Genomic DNA, 21,817 nt, shown 5'->3' on the forward strand with positions numbered 1-21,817 from the left:
TATATATATATATATATATATATATATATATATATATATATATATATCTCCTATTAGTTCTGTCCCTCTAGAGAATCCTAATAGATATGTGTATGTTCATCGCAGCACTATTCACAATAGCGAAAACATAGAATCAACTCGAATGGTACATATACACCGTGGAATACTATGCAGCCATAAAAAGAGTAAGATCATGTCCTCTGCAGCAACATGGATGGAACTAGAGGCCATTAACCTAAGCAAACTAATGCAGGAAAAGAAAACCAAATACTGCATGTTCTCGCTTATAAGTGGGAGCTAAATGATGAGAAGGCATGGACACAAAGAAGGGAGCAATAGACACTGGGGCCTACTTGAGGGTGGAGGGTGGGAGAAGGGTGAAGATTGAAAAACTACCTACTAGATACTATACTTATCACCTGGGTGATGACATAATTTGTACACCAAACCCTGGGGACACACAATTTACTTATGTAAAAAACCTGCACATGTACCCCTGAACCTAAAAGTTTTTTTTTTTTTTTTAAAAAGCTTCACTTTACAAAGTAGTTGGGACCACCACATTTTTTCTAAGTATTTTCTTTATGTTACAAATATCTAGCACATACAATATTATAGTAGAAAAGTAAATCCATTTTGAACCAGTAGGAGAGATGGAAAACATTTACTTCTGACTCACATGCCTTGTGAGTGGCTACAGCAAGGCAGTTCAGTGCCAGTAAGGATCAGGGTACATACTGCAGTTCGTGAGACTCTACCTGGAGGACAGTCTGTAGGATGCACAGGAACCCAGGAGGGGTACTACAAGCCAAGGTTCGTGTTCAGAAAGTCAGAAGTCAACATCCAAGTTGAGTTTATAAATCAAAGATTTCAGAAATGGTGAAAGACAGAACTGGAGAGAAAGGAGTTAGGAGAAGGCAAGGGGAAGGTGGGTATGTATGGTACTGGTACCAGCCTCTGGGTTGATGAGGGTGCTGGGTTCTCAAAGGTGGCGCTGGCTGAGAGGCCATGCTGGGCATTGCCATCTCCCTCAGGCTCCTGCTGAGTAGGTTGGACCAACATTCCTTGAGGTTTGCACAAGAAAGGGCATCATAGTTTTGGGGGACTTGATGACATTCATGACCTTGATAAGCCTGTTAATATTATGTAGAATTCCCCACAACTGGATCTGTATGATGTTCCATCATAATTCAGGTTATGCATCTTTGGCAGAAATATCACAGAAATCATGTGCTCTTCTCATTGCATCCATCAGATGGCACACAATTTCAAATTGTTCATTTACTGATGACACTAATTTTTATCACTTGATTAAAGTGTTGTCTGCCAGGCTTCTGTGTCATAATTATATGAGCTTATGTGTGATTATAGATTCTTCAGATGGTGGGATGCAACGCAAAGACACTCAGATAAATGAAAGGCAGAACTCTGTTAGTTATAGCTCCAAATGAGAGAAGGCTGCACACAGGGCCACACAGGGTGTTGTCAGGAGACAGAGTAGCATCAAGCCAGAGCTGTGGGAGGTAGTTTATATGTGGTAAATGGGATGGAATTAGCTGGGTTTCACAGGTTTCCTGGGGACTGGGTATTTTGAATCATTCTGTGGTTGCAAGGAGGAAGGGGCTGTCCTTGGTATCTGGGGGCCTTTGGAAGCTATCTATTGTAACTCAGGAGTGTTTGAGCCTAATAAAGAAAATGGCTGGGGTGAGGGCTTAGCAAACTACTTACGAGAAAGAATTCTGAGTTTTTAACTATTATTTAAAATGGTTAAGACAGCATTTGTGAAATATTATATTATAACCTCCCCACTGTTAAATTGTTCTTTTCCATATTCCTTTTGCAGGTAATAAGCATTCTGTAGGGAGATATTTTGTAACCATGAAAATGCCCTGTTTTTGTCAAACATTCAATTTTTTCATTATTAATTTATGTCAGCATAGATTCATCTTTTTCATATTTTATCCAATGAGTTATAATATATTCCTGCCACTATTTATTGTGATGCTGAAATTGTTCAAGTTTGGACAGTGGGAACACTCTTAAGCTAAATTCTGTGTCCTTTTGACATAGCCCCATCCTTCTCTGGGTACTTCCTTACTCAAAAAAGACATTTCAGTTTTATCTTATAGTGAAGTCCAAGATAGCCACAGATAATCTTCCTCCTTTAAGCTCAGCTGACTAGCAACCATAATTCCATCTGCAAAGTCCCTTTGCCATGTAACGTGGCATAGTTACAGGTATAACACTTGGAGGTGAAGATCATAGGGGCCCAAATTCTCCCTATCATAAGTACTTAATAAATATCGCCTGGCTATTTGACTTGGTTGTTGATACAAGGAACAGATGGTAAAGCTATGTAGGGAGGAGGGACAGATAGCATTTCCAGTTTGAGTTGTATACACAGTTGCTTCTGGCATATTTTATTTATTTATTTATTTTAATTTTATTTTGAGATGGAATCTCACTCTGTCACCCAGGCTGGAGTGCAGTGGCAAGATTTTGGCTCACTGCAACCTCTGCCTCCTGGGCTCAAGCAATCCTCCCACCTCAGCCTCCAAGTAGGACTGGGACTACAGGCACACACCACCATGCCCGGATAATTTCTTATATTTTTTGTAGAGACAAGGTTGTACTATGTTCCCTAGGCTGGTCTCAAACTCCTGAGCTCAAGCAATCTGCCCACCTCAGCCTCCCAAAGTGCTGGGATTACGGGTGTAAGCCAGCTCACCCAGCACTACTGGCATGTTTTGTTCTATTTGTTTTCAGGCTGCAGGTTGGCCTACGGACATTTTGGAGAGGTCTGCAAGCTTTCTTGGATCTAGCCTGATGCTGGAGTAGGCACGTTAGCCTGTGACATAGGGAAGAAGTAGAGAAAATAGAAGCAGTATTTTCTGCAGACTGCTCTGTTTAGAGTTGACAGGTATAGTATGTTACCACAGACCAATTCTGGATTAGCAATTTAAGAGGCCTAATTACATGTTTATAAGGGTGTAATATCAGAGAACAACCAAAATGAGCATGGAGGACTCTGAACAAGCATCTCAAAATTCAAGCCAATGGCCTTGGCTGGTAAGCAGGTGATGGTGGATTTGCTGGCATAAGGTCATGATAAAAAAAAAAAAAAGGGAGATAGAGAGATGTTAGAAGTGGAAAACTGGCCATTAAGAGTGTCATCTTGGTGAAAATATCCAACACCATTAAAATAGTTTCAACTTTGGTTATTGGCAGATAAAATTCAATTAGAAGGTTCAATAAGGTCATGAAAAAAAAAGGGGGGGAGATAGAGAGATGGTAGAAGTGGAAAACCGGCCATTAAGAGTGTCATCTTGGTAAAAATACCCAACACCATTAAAATAGTTTCAACTTTGGTTATTGGCAGATAAAGTTCAATTAGAAGGTTCAAATTAATTCAAATCCAGGGCTTGTATGTTCTTAACAGCACTGTAGGATTCTGTTTTGGGAATTGGCACAGGCATTGTAATTGAGTGCTGTGGGCCCCGTTCCCCTGGAAGAATTGGAGTTTCCTATGTTTTATTTATGAAAAGTGCCAGGAACTCTATAAAAGAGTTGATAAATAATTGATGATTACTCATATTCAAGTTTGGAGGGGAAATGCAGATATTTATTGAGGGCCCTTGATATCTAGAGACTTGAAACCCTTTGATGTCAGAAAAGGACCAAATTTTGTAGGCCTTTTAGTTTGGGTTCCCTGCAGCAGACTGTGGGATGAAGATTCCTATGAGGTGACATGCTGAGGAAAGGATGCAGGAGGAAGCATGACAAGAAGGAGTAGAAGCCAATAAAGGACCAGCCTAAGTTCTGCAGCGGGTGGCCTCATTAGATGCCACAGGGAACCTCCACAGTGTAAGCTATTCCTTGGAGCTGTCCCAACCAGAGGGAAGGGAGAGAGACTCCCATGCTCCCTTCAACTATTCATTAAGGGCTGCTGAAGAGGCAATTACAATCCCAGGCACTTCTTGCTCTCCAAACATTGGGTAAAGTGGGTTCTAGGAACCCAAGGGAAGGCTGACAGAAAGAGCCACAGGTGCTAGTTGTTGAGTGTGAAAGCACACAGAAGCCAGGAAGGGCTCTGGCCAGAGTCCTGATGTTTGCCATCCAACCCTTACACTGAGAACTGAATGAGACAGTTTTGATGGGAAATAAACTGCTCGCTGTTTTGACCTGAGAGAAACAGATAAAAGAGTGAAGATGACAAAATGGGACTCAGAGACTTAATCCACAGGAATTCCTTCCTGTGATGTGAGAGTGACATGAGAGAATTGTTAAGGAAAGTAAAAACTTAGGTTGATCTAGTGAAACAAGGAAGGAATAAAATTGCCTTCAATCCTTCACAGAGATGAGGTGGCATGGGATGAAGTGACTACTTGAATCAAGGGTTCGGACAGTGAATGAGTTCACAGAAGGCACTCTGAGCTTTGGCATGTCTTGTACCTAAGTTGAATGTGGCTTTGTGTCTGTCAGTAAATTTCCAAAGTCTCAGTTCAGGTGCTTAAGACACCCTTGAAGCATTTGTGTGGTGGTCTGACTAGCAGCCCCCCATTCTGACAGTAGCCAGGTGATGATGGCAAAGTCAGAAGATGCAGTTCCTTGGAGTGAGTCTGTCAGAGGAGGCCTGGTTGGGAGGATGATACATCTAGCTCTCCACACACTGGGTAAAGTGGATTCTGCTACTGCACGAGGTAGTGCTAATACACTTTCTGCTGAGCTCTGGAATGCTAGACAGGAGCCAGTGGAGTCACCGAGGCGTGTGCTCTGAACCAGCAGGGAAGGGTAGGGGTGGCTGAAGCCACTCCTTTTATTGTTCAAAATGTCAATGTAGGAGAGTAGGAAGAGTGCTAAATTAGGATGCAGGTAACCACCGAGTGCTAAAGACAGAAGCACCCACTAGGTGAGGGTTTTAAACATTTAGTTAAAAACACCACCACCAATTAAAGTATAACAGTGGCACCAAGAGTCAACCCTCCTCAGGAGACAGTGCTGAAATTAAATGAGGCTCAACTGAGACCATGTGCAAGCCAATGCCCAGTGAAATTATAAAGCCCTAAACAAAGGAGGCTTAATATGTACTGTTTCTCGTTTGACACCAAAAACTATTGCCAAACGTTCTGAATTCCTCCCTTCTTTTATTCTCATTATCATCCCTCCCATTTTTTCTTTCAGTTATCTTAATTTTTCTAAATCTCTCTGCCCGCTTTGATAGGGCCATGACCCCGGTTGGATTCCAGTTCCATTTTTTCTAAAAAGAGCTGAAGAGTATGCTGGGTCTCTCATTCAGTAAAAACTAAAAAGTGGAAGAGAAAAGCAGGAAAAATAATTAGGATTAACTCCTAGGGTTAGGTGTTGGGCCAGAGAGAAGAAAGAGGCAGAATCAGTCAGAGAGGTGGGAAGCAAGGCAGGGAACGTGGTGTTTGTTTTCTAAGGAACAAAGCCACTTATCAACAGGGTTTTAGGCAGGCTCACCTTTTCCTCCCCTCAAGTTTCATTCTGTGAAAAGATTTTGAAACGGCTTGTTATTGAGACTGATAGGAAACAGCTGATGAAGTACACACACACACACACACACACACACACACACACACACACACACAGAGAGAGAGAGAGAGAGAGAGAGAGAGAGAGAGAGAGAGTCCTGATACCTTTTTACAGCAGTTGCTTAGGAACTGAGATTTTATCAGTATAGGGTACCATGTTCCCATTACTTTAAAAAAAAAATTTATTTTTGTTTTTAATCAGGCAGCCCCAAACTAGAATAGGTTCAGAGACTCCCCATTTTCACATTACATTTTAAAGTAGATATTTTTGTTTTTAAAACAATTAGATTTTTGAAGAGTGTATTACATGGCGCCTTTTGGCTAACCAGCTAATTTATACAATAACTAAAATACACAAGTAGAAATCATGTAAAAATATCTTCCTCACTATACTTACCAAAAAACTGAAACCAAAGTAAAACAAAACCTCGAAGGGTAATACTGGCTGTGATGGGCAGAGGGTCAGGAAGAGATGGAGTAGCGTCCCTTACCTGTCTATAGGTGGATGTGAAGGCTCCGAGGTAAGCAACCACTCCTGAGGAAATAAGGATATCCCCGGTCAAGTTGATGTACAGCTGCCCTAGCTCCAGAGCTGTGTGGCTCCATCGAGTTTTCTCACCTCCAAGGCCTCCAATCAACTGTTCAGCTCGTTCTAATTTTTTGCTGCACAGGTCAACCTCAAAAATAAAAGTGAGCTTTTATCAGTATTTACAAGTACAATAAGTTTAAAATTCTGCAAGATTTTACCCTCAGAATTATTATTATTATTTATTTATTTATTTATTTATTTATTTATTTATTTATTTATTATTTTTGAGACAGAGTCTTGCTCTGTGGCCCAGGCTGGAGTGCAGTGGCGCAATCTCAGCTCACTGCAAGCTCTGCCTCCCAGGTTCACGTCATTCTCCTGTCTCAGCCTCCCAAGTAGCTGGGACTACAGGTGCCTGCCACCACATCCGGCTAATTTTTTTGTATTTTTAGTAGAGACAGGTTTTCACTGTGTTAGCCAGGATGGTCTCGATCTCCTGACCTCGTGATCCACCCGCCTTGGCCTCCCAAAGTGCTGGCATTACAGGAGTGAGCCACCGCGCCCAGCGTAAATTATTATTTTTAATTAGACTTCTGCCTAGGATTTCCTATATCACTATGATATAGTAAAGTCCATGCTATTTTAGAATTTGTAAATATAAAGTGTCTAATTCATGAAATTAATAATGAATGAATATTTATCACATAATGCAAAGAACAGCTCTATTTAAGGAAATGACATACAGTACAGGACACTGAAAGTTAATTAATAAAGGACATTCTTCTGCAAATATAGATGTTTTCCATTTTAAATATCTGGATGCATTTTATTTTAAATAGTCTACAAAAGTTTTCCCCTCATTTAACTGATGGTTGATTTTATCATGGTCTTAAAGGTTAAATATTTAAAAGTTGTAATAATTTATGATTATTTACAAAGGACAATTTTCAGGTTGTTAAACTGTGTCACTCAGGCACTTGTAATTCAGCTTAAATTAGGACATCAATCAATAGCTGAGAGCCTATTTGATGCATAAGACTGTCAACCAAATATGATTATATGTAATTAAGCAATGTGATATAAAAGAGATAATTATGAAGGTGCAAACTTGGTGAAAAGTTATTTCAGTTCACACAATAGCAGTATTCCAGCAGAATATGTGAATTATTTTTATTAAATTTTTAAGTGCCTTAACATCATTATTCTTGGAAGAAGATGAGATTAAATGAAGCTTATCATGATGTTAAAAATAATTTACATGAAAAGAGAAATTTAACAATCAACAAAAGCAAAGACATTTAGGTTATTTTGGAATAAGAATTTGGCTTATGCTTTTTACTAATGTTACTAACATTTATATTAAGTCAATGATTTTAGATTAAAAGATGCATGAGTCTGTATCAGTTTATCTACAGATAGGTTTGAAAAAAGCAAAGCAAATGGTATGTAATTGTAGTATGTGTGATACTTCCTAAATTTAATTTTTTTCTTTTTAATTTTCCCTCTTTAAATGTCTTTTGTCTTTCTAGTTTCTTTCCTCACCTATTCTTCTTTCAACAATGTTTATGATAAACTGAATCAGGTCTTAGACTATGACAAAGTTGCCATCAGAAACTACTAAGTAAAAATATTTTAGCTAAAATTTTACCTCCAAAAGCACATTTTTAATACACATAAATGCATATATTCATTTCATATTACCGTAAGTTTCTAACATTTTATTATAAAAAATAAATAAAATTTTCAAACATATAGGAGAATTGAAAAATGTTTAAAGAGGGCAACTGCATAACCATTTATTGATTATATTATTTAGACTAAAACTGATCATTCAAAAATCATGCCATAATAGGTTACACTTCTAAAGATTAGCATAATGTCTTACATTTGTGCAAATATAGAATACAGGATAGATACTATAGAAAGACAAAGTCTGGTGTTCTGAAAAGAGTACAGCTATTAAAGTCAGGCTGCCTGCGTTCAGGTCTTAGACTTAATACTCAGAAGCTGGGTCGACAATGGACAAGTTGCTTGATCTTTCTGTTCTGTACTTTCTTCAAAATGGTACACAATGATTACTTCCCTCAAGAGGTTACTGTGAGAATAAATGTATGATATGTAATGTTCTTGGAACAACAGGTCCTTGTACATAATAAGCATTCAATAAATGTTGACCGTCATAAAATATTATGACCTTTTTCTGGACTGTAATCAGACTTTAGCAGTTAATTTTTCCAAATGGTATCACTAATTAAGTGAGACTAATATTTTTAGTCTTGAAAACATTTTTAGTAGATACTGTATGGTTCTGAGTATTGAGTTCTAATTTCTGTTCTGCCATACAACTTAAATCACTTACTATTATGGTTCTCAATTTCCTTACTTGCAAAGTGAAAAATGATTAAATAATCTAGCTCAATATTCTAGTAATCTAAGCTAGACAGACTGGCATATATATATATTTTTTGGAAAAGCCCAGAGAATAAATATTTTCGTTTTCGTGAGCCAAGCAGCAGAATTGAGGATATTTATGTATTACATGGGTACTTATACGGCCACTAATATGTAATTATTTTAAAATGTCAAAACTATTACTAGCTCGTGGGCCATACAAAAAGAGGCGAGGGGCAGATGTGGCCTGCGGGCCATAGTTTGCCAATCCCTGACCAGGAAAGAAACAGGACTGGTGTGTTACATGCTAGTATGAACATCATTCTTAGTTACGACAATTGAGAATTTGTCCATCTTTTTCTGTATCAGCACATACCTGGTTTTCCAGGTCAGCCTTCTTTTGTTTATTTAATTCAAGTGTGTCTTGAAGCCTGGCCAGCTTGTCCTGAACTTCCTTAAGGGCTGCCTGCTTCTTTCTAAGACCATCCATGGCAATTTTAAGCTCCCCTTCAGCTGCAGCCAGTTTTATCTTTTTGGGAGCTACTATTTTTGCCACTCTGCAAAAAGTAAAATTGAAAAATTAAATATTCATTTAATATTCCAGTACACTTTCTACCACTGAATTTACTTTTCTAATATCCTTACTGTGACTCAAAACACTTCTTTATGCAAAAATCTAAACTGATTTCTATATTCCATGTTTTATCTAAGAATCATCCAAGCTTGATCCTGGACATAAGAAATGGCCATTAAAATAGACATCAAATATACACAGTGTTTTAAAATAATAAATTTTACTCAAAAAAAAAATTTTGCCAGTATGAATTTTGATAACTTTCTGAAAGAAGAGTAGGATATTCAAGTAGAGTATTACAATGTTAGTAGAAGCCTAATTGCAATGATAAAAGTTAGTTTTGATGAGGAAAAAGTGAGGTATCTTTTATCTTTGTCATTTTACTTAAAAAAAATCCTCAAATCCTAGAATACATCCTCAACCAAAAACCATTATCCTATAAGTATGTATGTGGTAATAAAAGGAATTATATAGGAAAAAGGATGGATCTAAATTCTCTCCCTAGTATCTGGAAAATGGAGTCAGTCATGTTATTTAACAAACATTAAATGAATCATTAACTAATATATCATGGTCTGAAACATATATAGCACTACTATATATGTAGAATGATTAAAATTGGATATGAGTTTGAAAAACATCCTGTGATAGTTGTTTTTTTGAAAAAACAATAATTACTCTGCTTTGTGTATGATATAACCGGTTCTCATATAATCACCAAAAAAGACTCCTTATTTCACAATAATACATATTATGCCAGCAGTTTTTAAAGTGTGGTCCAAGGACCCCTGGGGATCTTGACAACACTTGCCCCTTTAGGGAGCTCATAAGGTCTTCCCTTGTCCAACTAAACCTCTATGTGATGGTGGATTTTCTTTAATTGCCATCAAAACAACATATTGCAACAGAATGAGCGAAGAAGCAGATTTTGGTGTCTGGCTGTCTTACATTAGACCACACATTAAAGAGACTTGTAAAGGTATAATAAAATATCACTCTTATCATTGGTTTTTTTTCTATTTTTTAAAGAAAAACATACGAATTTATAAAAAATAAAAATAAGTCACTTATGTTAACACGTAACATTTTTATTGCTTTTCAAAATGAATTAACAAACACTTTAAAAATTTTCCATTTTAATTTCTAATATGGTAAATAAACAAAAATCTTTTTGGGGTCTTCAATACTTTTAAGAGTATAAACGGTTCCTGAGTCCAAAAAGTTTAAGAACCACTGTATTATACTATTAGTTGGCATAATCTTGCCTCCAGTAAATATGCAAACACAAAGCAGATTCAGACAGGATTTTCCAACGAGCCTCTCTCACTTATATAACTTTTAAATTTCATATTGTCTAACTGACCAAAAGTGAAGATAAAACATACTAGCCGGGTTTCTTTGTATCAGCACTTACTTATCATATGAATCCATTGCTATGACCCACTTGCACAGACCTTCGGCCGCTGTAGAAGCATTTCTGATTTTTTCTGGTACAAAATCTGGATTTGGAATATAATTTTTTCTTATGATATTCATATAAGCTGGAGGAATATTGTCCTTGTCATATTCATGAAGTGACTGTAGAAACCTCATGTCACCAAGAAGTCTCTTAGCTGGGCCCCAGAAATCCTCAATTTTTTTCCCTGAACCTGTCGGGTCAGGGATTTTGTCAGCTTTGATTCCTTTCAAGATGCATATAGCTTCCATAACAAGCTTGACACCAGCAGGAGGACTCTTCATGGATTTTACCACTGTAATATCCTTGAAATAACAACATGTTAATTATTTTAAAAGACATGTTTGTTTACACAGTAATTGTAATTGGTTCCTATTTTCAAACTAAGCATACAGAAACTCATTGTGTTCACTGGGTAGAAATGGTGACAGCAATAGAACTGCACTGACACTCTTCTCCTGAGTCCCACCCAAAAGTTTAGCCAAAATTCTCTGCACTATTTATTTTAAAAATCAACCTTCATCTTTCTAAATTTATAAAACGCATTATTTTACGTATCCCTCCCAAAAAATTACTGACAAAATTAACACAATACTTTATCACATGCTCTATAAGATGCATCCCAATGACAAGAGTGTCTAAATATGAAAAAGGTACCCCTTAGAACCAAAATATAATCTCAAGTCTTATGCCTTTGTTAATTACTGTAGTGCAAAGATGTATGAAGTTCTTGAAATAACTGTTGCTTTATGGTGAGTTATAACATCTAGCAGCTTTCTTCCATTTCAAAGGTGTTTTTGCATGCACATGCATTTCTTTTTCAGGTCAATTAGGGAATTCTTTTGCCAATTTCAAAATGATTTCAGCTTCATTAAATTTGCAGGCTAATTCGGAGAGACAAACTAGACTAGAACACAATGCTAATTTCTTTCTTGGGCTGTGATGACATGTATCCTAGAAAGTGTATGGCGAAGCTCTTACCTGTGCAGTAAGAGTATCAAGGGCAGCCAACGCTGACTCTAATATTGGCAAGGCACCTGCCAGGTCAGCATCACACTCATCTTTGATGGCTTTGGAAGCCATAGCTTGTTCGTTTGCTATTGTTTCATCAGCTTTCACTATTTTTTCAGTTTTGGCAACTTCTACAGACTCTTTCTCAATCATTATCATCATTTCATCAACCTCTTTGCTAGCAACTTTTAATTGAGGTTGTAGTGCCTCCAACTCCATCTGCATTGTGGCTACTTGAGATGAAGCAGAATCCAGTTTCTCCAAACCCACTTCATATCTCTTTTTCATTTTCATTACTTCACTGAAAGGAAATAGATAAAACAAAGTTAATCATGAGGCTCTGCATCCTACATTAAGGAAAAACCTAAGTGTTTTTGAGCTTGCTAGGCTTTTTCAAGACATAACTACAGGAGTGGTCTAAAAGATTTTCATATATATGACAATCTGTCAAAACATGAAACCTAGAACATTGGATTTGTGCACGATTAAGAGCAGACAGCATGTTTTATTCATTTTTGTGTTTTCAGTACCTATACGTTATCAAGGCATACAACAGAAATTCAAAAGAATAAATGCACTGGAGATGAGGCAAGGAGTATCCTATATCAAAATGAATGATGTACCTCTAAAGTTGGTAAGTTGATTCCAGCAACACTACTGCTGCTTTAAACCTTTTTATGATCACTTATTTTAAACACATTTCAGTGCTCAAAATATATTACTCTGAATGTTTCCAAACGTGAAAAAATGATTTTAACATGTATTATACATCTTGAAAGAGAGATTTGTTTTATTAAAGAAAAAGTAACAAATAGAGCAGATCATAAAGCTCAATACCCTGTTTGGTGCAAAACGATTACAAAGTAATAACACATGATTAGAAATAATGTAATACTTTAGCATATTTTAAAAGTTAAATATTGTAATGTGCTTAAAAATTTAATCTGCATTTATTTGCAAATATATATGAATTTCTCTCTAAAGAAAACTCTTCTTTATAATTTCATTTTAAAATACTTGATATACCATAATGTCTCCAAGTAAAAAAAGGACGTGCTTTTAAAATCCCCTTCAAAAAATAGACTGGAGTAGTAAGGAACTGGCTTGAGCTGGAAAAGGTAACCTGGAGAACACCGAAAGGATTGCAATTTTTGTTTTAAAAAAATTCACAAGTTAGAGCATGCCATGTTTTTGTCACATGTCAAATTCCGTCTAAGCAAAGTATTAGAGAGTAATGGGCACAGAGGGCACCTGGGCACAGAGGGCGCCAAGCGTATGGCACTGTATTATTGTGAGTCTCGTTTCAGCTGAAACCTTGTGCAACGAGCATGGGGAAGGTCTCATTCCTGCCAGCCTGAGACAGTTTCAATATTGTGGCTAATCCCAAGTGACGCTTTGCTAGCTTAACCACAGATTTCCTGCCAGGTAACCTGAAAACTTTCTTCTAGGTTACAGCACTACCTTGCTATTGGGACCTGAAGGCTTTAGCTATTATGGGAATAATCATCATAGGGTAGGAATTCTAGTTGAGGTAAAGGAGAAATTAGTATCTTTTTTTTTTCATTTGAAAGGAATTTTGAAAAAATTTGAAAATGGAAAATTTGAAAGGCAAATAAGAATATTTGAAAATACCTTAAAAACTATGACTCTTTCAACCTGTAAGTTTGAACTTATAACCTCGTAACTTTAAAACTTATAACCAATAAGTTAAAACTCTCGTTTTTATAATCCTTCTTTTTGTTAGGGTGGCCTTACTATTGTGAGTGCACAGTCAAACAAAAGCCATGAGTGATATCCAAAATTTAATCAATCTCCAAGAGCTTTTGATCCTCCTGGATAAGAAAATATGAAAAACAGCAAGATTCCATTATGTTAAAGATCATAAGCTCGACACAGGAAGACAATTATCTTGAGAGCCAAAGAAATAATGAATTCCAGCCAAGCTATGCAGCAGTCACGGTGGGCGCTACAGATTTCACTAGGTAGTTGACAAACTCCTAAAGGTATGATTCAAACACAGGGTAGTAGACCACAGTGACTACGACAGTCCTGGTTGGGAGGGCACAGCCACAATCACTATGAATACAGATGAGGAGTGTCATATCCACATCCAGGTAGCATGCTGCCCAGTATGAGAAAAGGTCCTTCAAAATGCTTGAGATAGTAGGTTAACCACAGGAAGATTTAGAATTAACCATAGAAATATATACAAAAATCAAACTCATAGTATTCATATTTTTATATTATCTATGCACATTTGTTGTTTTATGTATTCTTTTTAATCTTTAAAAGAATTTGGTCTGTTCGATTCATAGAGCAGGCTTGAGCTTCCAATACAAATCATGTATCTGAGCAGTAAATTTACATCTGTTTTTAAGTAAAAATCATATTAATTTGTAGATAATATTCAAACATTTAAAAGTAATTAAGGCTTACCATATGTATATGTTTAAAATACTAGACTTATAAATTATTTAAGTATCTAGTAATGTTTGATTTGTCAAATCAGAACTTGAAGGGAAATATAAATACCGTATTAAAAATTGTATTTAAAAAAGCTTTTGAATGGAGCCACACATTAATCTAAGGTCCCCTTTAAAGGTAACCACTAAAATGTTCCAAACTTCCTACTTTCTACCTTAATGTTATAATGTTTTTAAATTTTATAATACACATACTGAATTTTAATTTTTGGAACAAAAGAAATATTTGAATAAACTTTTATGCACACACAAGTCACCCTCCAGAACATTTAAAAAACTCATATTGACACTTTCTATAGCAGGTAAGTTCACTGATGTTTATATTGATGTTTTCAAATGAGAGCTTATTAGAGAGTGACTGTCCCTCCCTAGAGTCTCAGCTCTTCAGTATCCAAAGAGAGGGTTTAACTATTACCTAATTATTTATCAGAGAAAAATCACTCTCTAGCAGTGTTTACTCAATATTGGTTGGAATATTGAGTTGGAGTGTCTTCATTCTTCCAAGAGTGATTATGCATCTACGATGTGCTAGGCAATGTACCCATATGAGAAGGACAAGACCCCTCCCTAAACTCAAAATGTTTGTGGATTAAATCATTTAAAGATGTAACAAAACTCACAGTATATTTCTATGAAATAAGTCTCTATTATATCATATTTATCTCATTTTTGCACACCTAAGTATTTTTAATTTGCCCTAGCTGACTTAGAAACATGAAATTTGATTTTTACCTTCTTTTCTTTTCTAACAACAGTTTGAAGGTGGAGATTAATTCAAGGTAAGAGGTAGGAGTCACATAATTGTATCTTTGAAGTTCAACAAAGAAAGATGTGGATAAATCTATAGTAGAAGTGTGGAAGCTTTTACACATGTCGATACAGCCATCTCTTATTTCCTCTGACATTTCAATTTCTTCCAAGAATCGTGAGGCAACTGCCTGGAGTGCATCTTCAGGCCATGACTAAATGTAAGATAAATGCTTTAGCACTTTATTAAGATTACGAATCTGGATCTGTTACTACTGCAGCCCTTTACAACTTAGGGATGTTGGGGGTGAAGGGGAATAGTGTGAGGGATGGTGTGGGGGAGACAATTTCATAAGGAACTTTCCCGAGGACTTGCATACTTAGGGCAGGGAGCCAGGAGCTAGTTAGTGCATATAACATTCACTGTCTGTGGTTTGTTCTGAGATTAGAGAAATTGTTCATGAGTGTTGCAGGAGAAAGAAAAGGCAAATGAACTAAATTTATGGAAAGTCTATTTCTGTATGCATTTTACTGGTACCATCTCATTTAATTATCCTAACATCTCCCTGAGAATGATGTAGGCATCATTCCTGAAACAGCTTCCAAACCCTTTCTCTTCTTCCTTTATCCACCTCAATCATCCCAATTCAAGCCTCCACTATCATCTGCCTGGAAGATTCCAATAGCATCCTAACTGCTCGTATTCTCTACATAGCTGCAAGAGTGCTCTTTTCAAAATATAAATCAGCTCATGTCACACTCCCCAATTTATAACCATTCAAAGACTTCCTAGAATTCTTAAAATCCAAACCAACTTGCCAATCTCTATTTGATTTGGCCCTTCCCAAATTTCTGACCTGTTATACCACTTCTGCCCACAGTTCCTGTGCTCCTGTCACACCGATTTTCTGCCGTCCTCTCCTTCCTTCTGTCTAGACACTTGACTTCACTGGTTTATCCTCTCTGCCCAGATCTCAGTACTGACACTTTTTTGTCTTTCCAGTTTCCTCTTCAAACTCACAATTGGTCCCTTATTTTAAAAGCATTTACCTATAATCCCAGCACTTTGGGAGGGCAAGGTGGGCAGATCACCTGAGGTCAGGAGTTCGAGACTAACCTGGCCAACATGGTGAAACCCTGTCTCTACTAAAAACACAAAAATTAGCCAGGCGTGGTGGCGGGCGTCTGTAATCCCAGCTACTCGGGAGGCTGAGGCAGGAGAATTGCTTGAACCTGGCAGGCAGAGGTTGCAGTGAGCCAAGATTGTGCCACTGCACTCCAGCCTGGGTGACAAGAGTGAGACTGCGTCTCAAAACAACAAACACAACAACAAAGCATTTACTCCCGATTTGCTACCCTGTCTAATGAAATTGTGTTTTGCTTATTTGTCTGTAGACAAGAAGCCCAAGGAGAGCAGAGGTCTTGTCTATTTCATGTGCTTCATCTCCAGCTTTTAGATTAAGACTTGCTACAAAGCAAAACAGAATTCAATAAATGTTTTGCATGAAATAATTAATTTTACTAGGAAGTGGAGGTATAGAGAGGTTCTGTAAACTTTCCAAGGTCATAAATGCTTATCTGTTAAATCCCCCTCACGGGATCTCAGCCACAGCCCACAGATTTCTTACTACACAGGTAGAGAATGCATTGTGATATGCTGTTAAAGCCAGAATTACTGTTCACATCTAGCTAGGTACTCTCCCTTTGCTACTCCCCTTCCCACCCCTCCTCCGTACCCCCATCCATTCGCTGCCTTTTTCTGCTCTGCTCGTACTTCCCAGTACGAAGTCCACTACAAAAAAAGGTCACTGGCTTTCTTCCTCTTAACTTCTTTGGGTTTAGCTAATGGGAAGAGAGTGGGGGCAGGGTGGAAGAAGGGAGACATATGGGTATTTTGATCCTCCCTTCCTTTCCAGCTGTAGCTGAGTTCTAGGTTTCTGGTTCCTATTCCTGTTGGGCAGTCTTATATCCACAGCTCTAAGCTCTGACTTCCAGTAACACTCTTCCCTTCCTCTGCCCTTTTATACGAGGGCATAGTAACGCTTCCTACTATTGCTTCACCCACCACTTCCTGAGTGTTCCAACATCCCCTCTTGGTTCCCTTAAACCGTGCCTACACCTCTGTGAATGGTTCCTTCATTATGCTTTCTCCAGTGAAGGGTTCAAGTGTGCTCTGTGTTTCCTGTCAGGACTCTGATACACAATTTTATCATAATACTTCCTATAATATACTGAAGTTAGTGATCACATATACTCTTAATAAATACTTTTCTATTATAATTTCTTGAATTTTAATTTCATAAAATATAACTGATCAGAAGATTTTGCTGAACTACATTTTGGGGTAAACTATGGGTTAGGAGTCTATAAAATAAGTCATGATGAGGGTGGAAATCAACATTTCTAGAAGTCTGTCTAAAATATACATGACAATACCTGAAACCAGTCAATGGTACAGCAGTTAACAAGAGCAGGGAACCTTCTAAGACGATTTCGAAATGCATCTCCAATGGGACTCATGGCAAGGACCACATGCAGTTGGTTGCGGCAACGATCAATAAACATGTTGAAAAGGGCTATGGGGCTGCCATCTGTTTGCTTGGTTTTATCCCGCTGGCGATCTAACTGACGCATCTTATCACATATCTCTTGTTTCTCATCTAATGCAAAGAGATTTGGAATCTCCCCAGCGTTTAGCAGATTATTGACATCTTCCAGGAAAGACTCTTTTTTAATTTGAGTATCTGTAAACAGGAAGACACCCTGCATCTCACCTTCTGCACATTTCCTTAAGATCACTTTTAAATCTTCATGCCATTCAGTAGTATCATACCCCTTAGAGATTTCAACTTGGAAAACAGAATAATCAGCCATGTGGGCAGCTAATCTGGTGACAGATTGCCTTCCACTCCCTCCAACCCCTACTAGGAGAGCATGGCTGCGAGGTTGCTTCAGGATCCTGGAAATTCTGCTGATGTGCTCTATGGCAAATCGAAACAAGACGAGGTTCATGGGTTTTTTGCTTATATTGTTGTATTCTTCTAGGTGAATTTCTACTATCATTCGAAGATTATCCACATCTGCGATTTCTCTGTAGTTGGTATCCTCCCTCTTGGGATCATGGAAATCACAAAACATTAAGCTGCGTAAGTCATCTTCTTCTACTATGCCATCATTATCAAAATCCAAACGTTGAAAAAGCTCATGAAAATCTTCATACATGTAGTTTCTCAAAATTTCTTGAATGTAGTTGATGAGCCAGCTTCTGTCTGCATTGTCCAGAAGGCGGTCATAATACACTCGAAGGACCTGTATAACAATTAAAAAGCAGCTTTAGGAACTTCCTTCTGATTTTTAAAAAAGTGTTATTATTTCTATGCTAATCTCAAGTAATAAAAAATATTAGAAAATTTTTGCGGGTTTTATTAAAAGTATATCCAAATATTCAGGACTGATTCATAATAATGTTATTTTAAATGTTAATTTTAGCTCTATATTTAGAATAATAAGGTTATATTCAGTTATCAATCAATGAAAGGTAATTTTGGGGGTGGTAGAAGTAGATGTAGAGATGCTGAGAGACTTAAGGCCTTTAGAAGTTTGTGACTGCCTTTGCTGGCTGCTCAGATGTGGATAGCAGAGCTGGGCACCAGTACCCAGGGGGTACCCAACTCCTTTCCAGTGATGTTTCCTTTTTCTAGGATAGATAACATTTTGAAAATTATTCACAAATCAATAGTTTTTGCTTTTGTTTCTGTTTTTCATAAAGCACATTTTCTAGAACAGGAAATGTCTTGGGTAGAGGGAGAGTTGTTTGGGGTATCTGTTAATTATTTTTGTTTTAAGTCATTACAGAGAGCAATCTACTAAAATAAATCTCTGGTTATAAGCACATGTTATGGGACTGCAAGAACTATCAGGCTTGCTACATGTAACTACTGTTTTCTTAAAGCAGTGTAAGTGTCCCAGGGTACAGCCTATTTCGGACTGAATTGTGTCCCCACAAAATTCTTATGTTGAAGCCATAACTCTCAATGTGACTGGATTTGGGGATAGGGCCTTAAAGGAGGCAATTAAGGTTAAACGAGGTCATAAGGGTAGGACCCTAATCTTATAGGATAGTGTCCTTATAAGAAAAGGAAGAGGCATTAAAGCGCACGCTCTCTCTGTCTCTCTCTGGTTCTTGTTTCTGTTGGGCAGCCCTTATATGCACAAAGGAAGGGCCATGTGAGGACACAGAGACAAGGTGGCTTTAGCAAGTCAGCGTGAGAAAATAAATTTCTGTTGTTTAAGCCACTTAGTCTGTATTATTTTGTTAATGGCCGACAAATACATATATGCTATACATAATGCATATTTCGTCAGTGGAACGTTGGATCCTTACTCTGCTTTACCATTTTGAGTAAATCACTGAAAATGTCTGCATCAGCTTCTTCACCTATAAAATAGAAGTAGTATTACCTACCTCGCAAATCTCATAGATTTGGAGAAAAAGTAATATGACAACATATGTGAAAACACTATAGAATTCAAATAGATAATCACTGCAAATTGCCCTAGCATTAGGCTAATCACAGTGTTCAGGAATCTTGGTTTTAGTGTATTGATTGTTATCAAATTGATGATCTCATAGTGTTATCCTTTTTTTTTTTTCACTAATAGTGTCTGCATAAGCAAATGGTATTATTTAAACTTCCTTCATATTCCAACCAGTTCAAAAGTTATTTCTCTGTGAGACAATCTAATTTCCCAATACATGCCAATAGCCAATCTTTGAACTGAGGTACTTAAGACCTCAGACAATATTCCTAAATTAAGTCAACTTCATGTATCAGGATCAATGCCTAAGCATGAAACAAGTATATTATTATCTAGCTGGCAGTTTAGCAAGAACCTACAGCAGCATTTCTCAAAGACAGTCAACACATCTGCATTAAAATAATCTGGGGTACTTATTCAAAATGCAAATTCCTGGGCCCCACAGTGGATCTGTTGACTTAAAAACACGGATGGTGATTCCTGGGAATATCTTTCCATTTCTTTTTGTTTTTTGTTTTTCCTTATATAAGGTACAGATATGGTTTGGCTGTGTTCCCACCTAAATCTCATCTTGAATTCCCACGTGTTGTGGGAGGGACCTGGTGGGAGGCAATTGAATCATGGGGTGGGTCTTTCCCGTGCTGTTCTTGTGACAGTGAATAAGTCTCACGAGACATGATGGTTTTAAAAAGGGGAGTTTCCCTGCACAATCTCTCTTCTCTTGTTTGCCACCATGTGAGAGGTGCCTTTCACCTTCCACCATGATTGTGAGGCATCTCTAGACACATGGAACTGTAAGTTCAATAAACCTCTTTCTCTTGTAAATTGCCCAGTCTTGGTTATGTCTTTATCAGCAGCATGAAAATGGACTAATACAGGTACAACAATCTTAAGTGTACAGCTCAAAGAATTTTTGCACACAGATACACATCCATGAAACCACCACCAAGATCAAGATATAAAATTTCCAGCACCTTAGTAAGCTCCCTCATGCTCACTCCTGTTGATCTCTGCTTTCCTCCCTACCCAACAGGGAACCATTATTCTATCACCACCTCTCACATTTTAAAAAGTTGACACTTAAAACTTTCTATTATAAATCTAAATTGCTGCAAAGGATATAATTTCTGGCATATTTATATTGTAATTTGTGCTTTGAATTTATTTACCTCAAAGTCTTGATTACAGACTTTTAAAATTGAGAAATAATTCATGGGCCATAAAATTCATTCTTTAAAAGAATACAAAATCAGAATATTCACAAAGTTGTGCAATCATCACAACTATCTCCCTCCAGAACTTTATCATCACCCCAAAAAGAAACCTGATACCCAATATAGGCTACTTCTCATTACCACCAGCCCTGGCCAACACTAATCTACTTACTGTCTCTATGGAACTTGCTTATTCTGGATATATGATGTAAATGAATTATATCATATGTGACCTTTTGTGTATGGACTTTGTAACTTAGCACAATGTTTCTAGGTTCATCTATGTTGTAGGATATATGAGTATTTCTTTTTAGGACTGAATAAAATTCCACAGTGTATATTTACAACACTTTGTCCACTTATCAGCTGATGGATATTTGGGTTGTTTCTACTTTTTGGCTATTATAAATAATTCTGCTAATAATATTCATGTACAAGTCTTCATGTGGACATGTATCAGTTCTTTGGGTCCATAGTTAGGAGTGGAATTGCTAGGTCATATGGTAACTCTATGTTTTAACCTTTTGATGACCTACCAAACTGTTTTCTATATTACATTACTGCCAGCTATGTATGAGGGTTCCAGTTCTTCCACATGCTCACCAATACTGCTTTATTTATCTTTTTTATTACAGCCATCCTATTGAGTATGAAAGGTACTTAATGGCAGTTTTGATTTGTATTTCCCTAACGACTAATCATGTCCTTATTGGCCATTCACATATCATCTTTGCAGCGATGTCTTTGAATCATTTGCCCACTTTTAAATTGGGTTATTAGCCTTTTATTGTTGAGTTATAATAGTTCTTAAGGTATTCTGGATACTAGACACTTAACAGTTTATATGATTTGCAGGTATTTTATTCCATTCTCTATATTTTCATTTTTTTGATGGTACTTTTTGAAGCATAAAAGTTTTTAATTTTGATGAAACACATTCATCTATTTTGGGGGGTCTTGTTTTTGCAGAATATCTGTATTTAACAAGCAAACCAGGTGATATGTGCATTAACTAACATCTGAGAGCCGTGGAGAAGCCAAAGGGAATGAGTTGTAAGTCAGTTTTATACCTTAGAAACCATTTAGTGAAATTATATAAGGTTATCTAGTATGATAATGATGTCTGGAAAGGAAAAAGACATGTAAAGTAGTCTCTAACATATAGTAAACCCTGAAGAAATCTTTTCTGAGTGAACAGAAATAAAGCACAAATTAGTGTTGAGTTCAACTGTTGCAGGGCTTTTTCTTAGTTCAGCTAAAGGTAGGGTCCTTGTCACACAGCCACAAAAATTTCACCTCGCAGACTATTTGAATGTTCAGT

At 37.2% G+C, this 21,817-nt stretch overlaps 1 protein-coding gene across 1 annotated transcript in view; it reads right to left on the reverse strand.

Annotated features, from left to right (window-relative positions):
- The window catches only part of DNAH7 (dynein axonemal heavy chain 7), a 340,938-nt gene that overhangs the window by 103,505 nt on the left and 215,616 nt on the right, over positions 1–21,817 (reverse strand). Inside the window, exons 41-46 of the mRNA XM_025404220.1 lie at positions 17,180–18,052; positions 14,729–14,958; positions 11,484–11,814; positions 10,461–10,807; positions 8,849–9,029; positions 6,044–6,229 (exon numbers count right to left, since the gene is read on the reverse strand). Of these exons, the coding sequence (XP_025260005.1) occupies positions 6,044–6,229; positions 8,849–9,029; positions 10,461–10,807; positions 11,484–11,814; positions 14,729–14,958; positions 17,180–18,052 (2,148 nt within the window). The remainder of the gene's footprint in view (positions 1–6,043; positions 6,230–8,848; positions 9,030–10,460; positions 10,808–11,483; positions 11,815–14,728; positions 14,959–17,179; positions 18,053–21,817) is intronic.

Source organism: Theropithecus gelada, chromosome 12 (assembly GCF_003255815.1).
Source record: "Theropithecus gelada isolate Dixy chromosome 12, Tgel_1.0, whole genome shotgun sequence".
Classification (NCBI taxonomy): Eukaryota; Metazoa; Chordata; class Mammalia; order Primates; family Cercopithecidae; genus Theropithecus; species Theropithecus gelada.